Raw genomic sequence first — 11,599 nt, 5'->3', positions numbered from 1 at the left:
TGGGAAGATTACTTTGTGGTTGGAACACAACCAGCCATGGCAAGGGTGGCCCTAGGTGAGATTGGAGAAGTGACGCAGGGGTCACTGTGGAGTTTTTATTTTATTCTTACTACAATGGGAACCACTGAAGGATTTATACTCTGTGTGTGTGTGTGTGTGTGTGTGTGTGTGTGTGTGTGTGTCAGAGCCAATTAATACTTTTTAAAAGTCAATCTGGAGTAGAAAAGGGTAATATGGAATATGTAGCTTGGACATCGGTGGATTGCAGTGAAGATGGAGAAATGAAGAAAGATTCCAAGGTCTATTTAGGTTGAATCCAGAGACCTTGGGAATGGATTAAATTTGGGAGTGAGAAAGAAGGAGTCAAGGATGATTTCAAGGTTTCTATGTAACTTTCCAGTGTCTATTAATAATACTACTTGATTCAAAAAAGAAAAAAAAAAAATGTACTCATCCCCTAGCGAATTCCAGGCCCTGGAAGGTAATCTGGTGGTTTGTTTAGAGAAGTCTTCCTCAGCCACTCAAGGTAGTGAGCGCCTACACCCCAGTTAATCTGTGCTATCCCTCTTTTATCTTCAGAGCAGGCATCACAGCTTCTTATCGTTTTGCTTACTTGCTTACTTTGAGTATAACCTCCATGAGAGTGATGTGTCTTCTTGAAGACTATATCCAGATCACCTAACACAGCATTAGGCACACTGAAAATGTTCAATAAATATTTGTTGAATGAAATGATGAATGAACTAATGAAAGAATAACGATAAAGAGGAAATACTTGACTCCAAGGTGCTCACAATCTAACCAAGAGGATTAAGTAGTGTGATAAAAGCCTTAATAGAAGTAAGCAGGAAATGTCGTGAGAAGAGAGGACTATGCATCTGTGTAACTGCAGGAGAGAGGCGGGAGGTCTGGTGGTCAGATATACTCAAAGACGAGGTGACTATTTTCTGGATTGAGGCCATCTCTAAATGAAATCGCTCCCCTCCGCGCAGCAAACTCGGGAACTAAACATAAAGAACAATTGTTCAAAAGAGCTTCACATTTTAGAATAATTATTTTTTAAAATAGAGAGTAAAACGGATTGTCCTGCAAAAATACAATCTTGATTTTGTACAACCTACGGCACTGACTACTTGCCGCTTCCGGCTGTAGAACGTTCGCTCGCCTCTCCCCGCTGGTGCCCCCTTTCCCCGCCCCCGTCGCGAGGGCCCCTCGCGGAGACCCGTGCTCTCTCTCGCCTTCCCCACTGCAGCCCAGCGCCCTGCTCGCCTATTTGTTGGGTGGATGGAGGAACACTGATTACCTCCTCCCTGAGGAGTTCCTGAAGATGCAGTGGCCCATAAGACAATGTTTCTGCACCTCGGGGGGTCGTGCGGAAGGAAAGAAAAGGGGCAATTTGTTCCTTAGGGCGCCCACAGTTTCTACCTTTAATCCAGTGGGTCTCACATCGGGCCCCGCCTACCTAGTTCAGCCTTTTACAGTTTCTAGAGCAAAGGCCAGTCCCCCGAGCGCGCACTCCCTCCCGCCCTTCTTCCGCCAGCCGAAGGAAACCAGCCGCCAGGGCGGGGGGCGGGGGGCGGGCCGGCGGCCGAGGCCCGGCCGCTGTCCCCGCCGCTCGGCCGTCTGCGCCCGGCGCTCGGAGCCGCGGGGCCGCGCGCTCAGCCCCGCCCCGGGGGCGTCGCCGCCCGCGCCCGCCCCGCCCCGCCCCAGCGCCGCGGACCCTGCGCTTCCGATTTCCCGGGCGCTCGGGCAAGCTGTCGCTTCGGTCTCAGTCTGGAGCCTGAGGACGCAGGGAGGGTCTGTCTCTGGGAGACTGCAGACTGTAGGCACTGCCATGGCCCCCGTGCTCAGCAAGGACACGGCCGACATCGAGGTACTGACTGCGCGCCCGGTCGCCTGGGGCGGGAGGGGGCCCGGTGGTGGGTGTCCGGGAGGCCGCCCGGGCAGCCGCCGCGCCCGGGCAAGAGTGGGAGACGCGGGAAACTTTGCTTCGGCAGGAGGGTTGGGGGGGAGGCGGAGGAGCGAGGGGCCGGAGCCCCGCGGGGGCAGGCCGGGGAGAAGTGCAGGAGTCCCGCGACTGGAAGGGCGCCCTTTGGGTTGGGACCTGGCTCTTTACTTCGGAGAGGAGTTCAGGAAGCCTGTCTTGTGCTGCCCCGAGTGGCAGTGACTGAAGAACCACAAGAGTTGGAGAGAGGTGGACTCTGGAGGGTAGGAGCGCCCACTTCCCACCCGATCTACTCCGCACGTCCCCTTTTGCCCCCTGTGTGCTTTTCGGGACACCTGTCTGCTGCCCCCACCTCCAACAGCTGAATCCTGAATATTTGGAAAGGTGGAGTACAGAAATAAAGGAGATCTGTTTGTCAGCTATAGCGGTCTCCGCTAGCCATAGTATTTCTTATGAAATAATTTAACACTGGGAAGAATGGAATAAAGTATTGAGAACGTGAAAAATGCAGTGCCGGTAGAAAAACATAAACTGTTTTTGTCTCCTCAGCAGATTTTTTGATTCTCTCTTGCACTCTTTTTCTGTAAAAATGTCATCTTTTTTCCTGTGAATAAGGTTCTACCAGAAGTGACATGACCCTTTCCTTTGAGTTCTCCCTAGGACCTTTCTGTAAGAGATGAGAAGGATTTAATTATCAACTGTGATTTTAGACATGCTAAGCCAATGTTAGCCCTTCTGAGCTAAGATAGACTGCTTTTTAGTTTTTTGTTGTGTTTTGTTTGGGGCTTTTCTTTATTTGAGTCTCCTGTTCTAGTAAAATGTGTCTGTTTGCAAGCGTGTATGTTATCTTTAGAAATGACAAAATTTTTTTTCCCTTATTTCTTTTCAGTGGCTTAAGTAAAAGTTTAAAACCACCTGTTTGCAGAATAGCTGCTTTTGCCATGTTTTGCCTCTGTCATTGATTGAAGGAACTTTGTATTCTGTTTGGGGGAAGGTAGTAGTGTTTTCTGCAGACTCTGTATATTGGTTTGAAAAATCCATTTTAGTGACAAGAGCCATAGTATATTATGTGGACATCTCTGGTTAATTTACTTGTGGTTTCTCTTGTGGATAGTTTACTTTTTCATATTGATCAATATGATGTATTTAACCCAGTATTTATTCATGTGTGCTTAGGGTAAAAAATACTTGATTTATGTCATTGGTCCTTTTTGGTCCTTGTTACTTTAACTTAACCAAATCCTTTTTTTACTAAGTCAAATGGCACACTTCAGACAGCATTCAGAGGGTACTGATTTCAGAGATAAGAGTGTCAGAGGGCAGGTGGCTTTTGGCTTTTGAATTTCAGAATGGTACGTTGTCTGCTTAACTGATTTCTTTCTCTGTATGTCTCTTGCAGTTGTCTTTGAAATCAGTTCTTAGCCACATTACACAAGGCAAAAGATGCCGGTGAAACGTTAAATGACTGGCTTGATTTCGTGTATTGTTTCAACGAAGACCGTTTAAGAAGTCCATGCCCTTGCACTTACCTTGATCTAACCTTAGTCTATGTGACTAGTCTGCCTGATATTACTTATAACCTAGAATAGTGGTATTCAAACTTTTTCAGCTTTTATGTAGTTCATATATGCAACACACTTTAAACAGTAACATCTTTCATCAGACACAGTACCTTACTTTTTTCTCAAAGTAATACCCATGGTTCATGAGCTGGAGTACCATGAAAGAGCGTGAAATTAATCATGAAAATATAATACAGTGAGGAAAAATACATTAAGCCTAGAAAAATACATTAAGCCAAGAAAAATACATTTAAGCATAGGTGTCTCAGTTGATTCTGTTGACTCACCAAAGTTCATTTTTGTTTGAAGAATCAGAATGAATTACAAAAGCTCAGTTTTCAATCAAATTTGAATGCATACATTTGATTTGCCTTCCTTGCATGAATTCATTAAAATCATTGTCTAGAGATTGATCTGATTGTAACCTTTGCCTTAGTCTAAAATGCATGGAGAAGCAAGTAATCTTAAAAAAAAATTATTGGTATGAAACAGAGTACATGTTCACTTGATAAATGTGAAAAGAACAGAAGGTGATGGTGACAACCCACTATAATAGTGATTTAATTTTTCCATAAGCTACCCACAAAACCTCAGATTTCAGTGAAGCAGCCAAGAAATATCTTTGTTTCTGAGGAAAAAAGTTATTGAGATATACAGAGTTGCTTTGTGTGCTCATGCCATAATTTCTAGCCTCAATCCAATATCAAATCAGAGTTTGAAGGATTGGGAGCATGAAAAACAATCAGAAGGTCACCACACTCCAAAACTTGAATACCTCTGGGTTGGAAGATAGGCGTAGCAAGGATGCATTAGTAGATAATTAGGCAACAGAACCTAGCTCATGTACTCAAAAATTGTTGTCGTTGTATTAATGGCAGAAGTTACGTGAAAAATGAAGTTTTTTTCCAGACACATTAATGTGGTTCAGAGCCTGGGATCTGGAGCAGACTGCCTAGGGCTGAGGTCTAGTTGCATGCCTTTTTAGCTGTGTGACTTTAGGCAAGTTACCTCACTTCTTTGAATCATATTTGCCTAATCTGTTAAGTAGGGAAAATAATAATAGAAAAGATAATAAATGTCACAAGTTGACGTCTTCTTGTCAGGAAAAGCCAAAAACATGTTAAAAAATAAAGATAGATACAGAAAAAATATCAGGAAAATCACTGCCAATGAAGTGATTAATATTCTAAGGGTCACTAATGGTAGCTATATACTTTTAAAAGATATTTTACTTTGTGGACTTACTTTTTGGATAAAGCTGAATTTTGTCAAGGATGACTTTTGACTACCAGTTCTCCTGGGAAGGTTTCAAAGAAGGTGAATATCAGACATTGATCAGTTTCTCTGACCTCAGCAGTGCTTTCACGGTACTTCATTTAGTTTGAATTGATAACTGGTATAATGTCAATATCTGCACATTTAAAAGTAAGTTAGAATGATTTTGTAAGAATTTACCTTTGTTCATTGTCTTGTTCCTCTTCACTGACATGGATAATTGAGAATATACAATAAAAGTACAGCCAAAGGAAAATGTATGCAGCTGCAGCCAGCTTTTAACTCTTTGAATACTAATAATTTTGGTATGCATTTAAAGACAAACTAAATTACTACCTACCACTCTACTTCTTCTGCAATCACAAGTCAAGGTCCATTCCCTTCAATTATCAGTTAATGAGTATTAAAGGCTTATAAACTCATTTCAAATTTACCATGAGTAAAAAAGGGATTTCAGTCCATTGTCCACAAAATCACAATACATTTCGAGTCAAATAGAAACAGTTTCTGAATTACTGATACTATGGCTTCTATTCATTTGAGAAGATAATTGAGAATTTTCTGTGTTTATTAATTAAGAAAATAAGATAATAAAAAGATAGATTTGGAAAACGGGAGTATAATGGAAACAACTTGGAGAAAGTAAATTTTAAGGAGCATTTTGAAACAAGGAAAGGCATGGGTTATGTATTGGTGGAGATGGCAAAGGATATTTCAGAATACTCTTTATCATAACTGCTTTTGCCCCTGGGGAAGGAGAAGGGCCATAGATCCACAGGAGAGAATAAGGATTTAGCTTTGCAGACGCTATGGGTTATTTATTTATTTATTTAAATTTATGTTTTTTTTACTCAATGTGTAAATAACAGTCCTTTCTTGTCTGCTTCCTTTTATTGATTGGGCACCACAGATCTATGGAAATGCTACCTTCACTTGCTAAAGCTTTTAAAGCTTTTTTTTTTTTACTTTCAAATTTTTTAGCTTTAAACCTATTTTGTGAGTTTGAGTTGTTAAAAATGTATTTGTCCTCCCTACTTTAAGCTGTCCCATGGACCATGCTTAGTTTCACTTTGAAGTATTTCTCCTGTCTAAGGAATTTAGCTGGGCAGTAGAAATGGGTCTAATTATGTGATTGGAGAGTTAGTTTATTCCAGCGATAGATCCTTATAGTTTTAAGGTACTACACATTTCTTTAGTTCAGCATGGTCGTATATATATTGCCACAGTTAAAAAAAAATTCTACCTCTGGCACATAAATTCAGAACTAGTGTCAGTAGTTTAATTACAAACTGTGAGATTAATGACTAATGATGAGTCTATCACTGGGGAGGTTTTTAGATTGGATCTGCTTAATCATAGCAGGTCATGTTGACTGATCGCTTATTGTAAAAATGTCCTAGAATTCAATAACCTCCTTTCTTACATTCTGGAAGAAAAATCCAGTTTTGGAAAGCTGAACATTAACAGGAAGGAATTAATAAGAATACCAACAAAATCTAGAGTCAAAATGCTGAGATAATTGAATGATCTTTAAGCAGCTGTATCTTTTCTTAACTATTTGAATACAACATTTCACCAAGCTCTCTATATACACAGGCAACAACACAAGAGCTGAAAAATAGACCTTCCAGTTAAAGTAAACATGTCTGGTCACTGTGGCAGAATTCTAATAATTAGCATAAATTTAAGTTACAAGATTAGAAACACTAAAATAAGACAATGAGACTGAAAAAAAATTGTCAAAAATAATATGACAAAGAAAATATGATAAAAGATGTGGTATGGTCTATGCTTCAATGCAGCTAAAGAGGAGATTGAAAAGTAGGATTGGCCCATTTATTTTTCTGCCTCTTAGCTATATGGACACAATTGACAAATATGTAGCAGAAACCTCCACTCCTTAAAACTGTAAAGAAAATTCTCTGTCATTTATTCCCTGACTTAATTCAAAAATATTTAATAAGGCGTTCTAAGATTATAAATTTATCTAAAATCAGGATTCTGATGTTCAAATGTGACATGTTTACCTTCTGGACTTCATTTGCTCTTAATCCTCCATATCAAGACAGAAGGTGTTTTTTGGCCTCAAACATCAATAGTGTGGGTGTTCACAGATATCCTGGAGCCAATTATACTACTGAGATAACTCTTAATAGGATTATGTCTTTCCTGTGGCTTATAATTATTACTGCTTCCAGTAACTTTAATTAAAATGTTACACCAGTAGATATGAAACATCTGCATTTAACTCAATGTATAACTTTTCTTTTAGAGTGTTCACCACTGATGTTAGGAACTAAGTACTTTTGTGTAAAGTTATTTATTTTGTATTTCACAAAGTCAAGCTTTATTTCATGGTTAGTTAAAAAAACAAAAACAATAACATTATATTAAAATATAATGGTTCAAATCCTGGCTCTATTATTTTTTTATTTGTGTGATTGCATTCAAGTTCTTTCCTGGACTGTCATTTCTTCGTCTGTAAATTGGATTTAATCTTATTTATTTCATGCACTAGCTGTAAGGATTAATTGGAGTCATGTACATATAATGCCTCAGCATCTGTCACATAAAATATTTACTTTTTAAATGGCAGTAGTTATTTTAAATATTTTTATTGCATATATCATGGGTGTTATATAAACGTCATTTGGCTAGAATTTTGTTCAACTCCAAGAATCAACTAGTGGTACTGAAGTCTTTTAAAATATGTGAGGGAGGAGAGAGTTAATGAAGTTAAAAGAGTTATGAACAGGACTCATTACAGATTCAAAAATGTTGCAGATGTGTCTTATGAGAAAGTTACTGAATTCTGTTTGTCAGGATTACCAGATGGGGGAGTTTCTGATATTCAGGTCAAATTAAAAAGACCTACTTCATTTTGCTTTTTATTTCTATTTAAAAAATATTTTTAATACCTACTGTATTTATTGCCAGCCCTCTTGTTTAAGCTGCAGGAGATTTGAAGGAAGTATGTGGCATAGGCTTTGTCCGTTGCAGGATTATCCACATCTAATGCACAAGAGAGTAGGATTCAAATCCAGGGCTGACCACCCCCCCTGCCCCCCCAACCCTTGCTGCTTTATTGCAGGGTACATATAGAATGATTCTTCAGTGTTTTTCTGTGTGTTTTTGAGACTACATCAGGGCCGATGTATGGGTGAAAATTTTCCTTGGCATTCTCAAGGATATTTGGAAGGGATTTGGTGGTAACCTTTTCCGAAAGGAAATCCCTACACAATTATTAAAAAAACCCAGCTCAGGTATCTCTTTGTACAAACTGGGCTAAGCTCACAGTTTCTGTAAGCAAGCATATTAGTTTCAAAGAAAGTCTTTTCTAGACTTCTAAGCATCCCTGCACCCACTGTATTTGTTCATAAATAAGATTTTTAACTCCTAGGAAGGAGGGAGTTGGAGATCAACCTATTTTGCACCAGGAAAAGGTAAAGCATGCCCTTTCTGAAAGATGACTCTGATAATAAACTTTTTATACTAGGTTATAATAATTTTATTTCCTTGAGATTTTCAGCTTGGTTGTGTAATAGCATTCTCACTATCCTCTACCTCTATCATAATAATTAAAGAGACAGTCTGCGTCCCTACCTCCCAGGTGCTTGGAAATTGATATTATGAGTGCTTATGAATGTCCCCTTGAGGCATTCCTGACGGGGCCACTTTGAAGAAAAATCTCTTCATCAATAATGAAGCCCTGAGGGCCACTTCTCAGGGGACTCACACAAAATTACATGTCAGCTCCAGGCCTGATTTATATGGATGGCGCTCATGGATGGAGCCCTGACTGCACCTCACCCTCCCCTCATATTTTATTACCCACCACTCTCTGTTGATCCTCCCCACATCACCCCCTCAACTTTCACTTCCCTCCCAAAACTTCAGCCCCCAATTTTCAACTTGTTTTACCTATCCAGGATTGACTCATCTAAGTAGATCGTTTGTTTAATCTTTGTGAAATCCTTTGAATGGTATTAAAAATTGACTATAGTAGCATGTTAAAACTTGAAAAGTGTTAGTATGTCTCATGTAAAGGCCATGTGAAAATCTTCAGCAAAATAATAGAAGAGAAGGTGTATTTACTGTATGTTAGTTGAAATAAGTATCCTGGGATACGGGACAGGCCTGGGGATATTTTGCTCTACATGTTGGATCCCTTGCTCTCTGACCTTGTGGAAATCATTCAACCACTATGAAGAGTTTGTGATTCCTCAATGAGTTTGCTATTGATCAGTCTTTTAAGGATGGTTTGTAATGAAATATGGCAATGGTGAAATTGTTTGGACATGTCACCTGCTGAGTGATCATATTAAGGAGATGCAGAGGTGGTGTTGTCATAGCCACTCTCTTTTACATGCTAGGTAGGATTAAGTATACATTTATACCAGCCATGTGGATTTGATAGACTTATTCACCTGATTTTTTAACTTTCTTCATGCTTGCCTGCTTCCTTTTCTTCTTTAATCAAATGAATGAGCTAAATCTACATCTCTCCTGAGCATACAGAAAAAATCCGATCCTGCTATATATGGCTGGAGTTCTGTGAGCGTGATCTGCAATTAATAGATTCATATTTTGTGTCTTGTAGATCATGCTGTCTCGAAGTAGAATTTAAGACCAGATATTCCAAAAAGGAGATGGGACTCTCGAAGTCAGTTTGTCCAGTATGTTTGTTGATTGATTACTGTCAGTGAAACCAGAGTATCAACAGTGGGGTCCCCAGCCCCACAGGGAATTCAGGTTACCTTTGTCTGACTCCTTCCACCACAGTGACCTCAAAGCTTTGGGGACCTTCTCTTCCCTGACAAATATTGGGGAGTGCTGGGGTAAAACATTTGAAATCCTCCGTAATTCAAAGAAGAAAGACATTCACTTCCCTTCATAGATCCCTAGGGTTAAGGCATGACAACTTTCACAGCAAAATGTTCTCTTTTTTTGGATTAACTTTCATTAAACTTTTTTTCATTCCTCTGATTTAATTTTTAATTATTTTTTATCATCATTACAGAAGATTTGAAGGATGCCAAAAAAAGTGAAAAGAAAATAGTTATAGCACCCGAAACAGCCATGTTGATATTGATTTAGTACTTTTCTTTCCTATGCATGAGGGTTTTTTTCCCTAAATAGTTTTGATCATATACAATTTTACATTTGCTTTCTTATTGTATCAGAAGTATTTCCCCATATTCTTGCTAACTTTTTAACTGGTTTTAAGTAGCAGCATGAGATTCCATGGGAGCAGAGATACCAAAATTTATGCAAGCCTCCCCTGTATTATAAGACATTTACTTTGTGTTTAGTAGTAGTTATTAAGAATAATGCTTCAACAATTTTTTTTTTTTTTTTTTTTGCTTAAAACGTATTGTAAATACGCTTGAGAGGGTTGGCTTCAATAATATATAGTGCATTTCAGTTCTGCCCTTCCACCCTACATGATTCAGCTGCATTAAGTGTCTTTTAAAAAGTGTTTTTAAGAAGGAAAAGGGGCCCAATTTTAGGTGCAAAGGCAGAAAGGACAAAATGGAATGGGAACCAATTACCCATTTGCCTTATCCTTCCAGCACTGATACAAGGCTCAGAACGCTCAGGCATCTGGATGTAGTTTCCCTTGCTATGAATGTGACTTCATTTGAACTCAGTGCTGACCTGATGCTTCCTTCTAGATCATGACTTGGCTGCCTGAAGGTTCCTTATTTTTTCTGCCCTGAGAACAAGGAAGAATAAGGTTAGGGCTCAGGTTGTTATCTTGAATGGATAAATCTCAGATTTTTATCATGAATGAATAAATATAACACCAACTGCAGATGTCCCAATGTGTGACCAAGGATGGAAACTTTTATACTGTACCCCCTCGTCCCCCCAAACCGCTCTGGCAGACCAGCTTCTCAAAGAATTCTTTTAACCTAGGCCTTTACATTAGAAGTATGAGTGGTTGTGTGTGTGTGTGTGTGTGTGTGTGTGTACGTATGCACAGGCACATGTGTGTGTACAATTTTTTTATTTTTCTTTTCCTTATGGTACTCAGGAAGAGGAAAGAGATGGTGAGTGTAAATGACACTTATCTCACAGAAAAATGACATTTTTTCTCACAGTGACAAATTTTTTTTTTTCTCCTGAGGAAGACTAGCCCTGAGCTAACATCTGTTGCCAATCTTCCTGTTTTTTTTGCTTGAGGAAGATCAGCTTTGAGCTAACATCTGTGCCAGTTTTCCTCCACTTTATATGTGGGTCACCGCCATAGCATGGCTGAAGAGTGGTGTAGGTCCACACCCAGGATCCAAACCCGTGAACCCGGGCTGCCGAAGCGGAGCGTGCAAAACTTAACCACTACATCATGGGACCGGCACCTCACAGTGACAAATTTATTAAAATGAAACATTCTTCTGTATTAGATGTGTTAACCAAAACAACTGTTGATTCATGCTACATTTTAAAGCTAAAATTTACTTGCAGCCTGAACTCTGAACGTTGTTATGCTTAAGCCTCTGTCTTTGAAAGAGATAAAAACATTTGCAGAAGAAAATTCTTATATGGTTCATGAAAATTACTGCCCATCAACCCTCTACCCCAAGACATTAATAAAACTTTAAAATATTCTTTATACTTGTTTAAGACCACACTATTATGCAAGGATTCTAGAAGGGAAATTATCACTGGTACTTAGGACTGTTTTAAGGATTTGAAATATTTTCGAGTTGTTATCCAGGTAGTATCAGTTCATACCACTGCTATCAGTATATGAATGTGTATGAAATGATACCCTTTTCAATGTTAATAATATTTAAAATTTTTTAATAAACAATTT

At 39.2% G+C, this 11,599-nt stretch overlaps 1 protein-coding gene across 2 annotated transcripts in view; it reads left to right on the top strand.

The window, feature by feature from the left end:
* The first annotated feature begins 1,725 nt into the window (after positions 1–1,725).
* DPYD (dihydropyrimidine dehydrogenase) overlaps positions 1,726–11,599 on the top strand; it is a 776,746-nt gene continuing 766,872 nt past the window's right edge. For both annotated transcript variants that reach the window (XM_058538603.1, XM_058538604.1), the window contains exon 1: positions 1,726–1,873. In XM_058538603.1, coding sequence (XP_058394586.1) covers positions 1,835–1,873 — 39 coding nt within the window. In that variant the 5' untranslated portion in view covers positions 1,726–1,834. The remainder of the gene's footprint in view (positions 1,874–11,599) is intronic.

This window comes from Diceros bicornis, chromosome 4 (assembly GCF_020826845.1).
Source record: "Diceros bicornis minor isolate mBicDic1 chromosome 4, mDicBic1.mat.cur, whole genome shotgun sequence".
Taxonomy (NCBI): Eukaryota; Metazoa; Chordata; class Mammalia; order Perissodactyla; family Rhinocerotidae; genus Diceros; species Diceros bicornis.
Note: the sequence above shows the minus strand (reverse complement) of the source record. Positions and strands in the feature narration are given on the sequence as shown.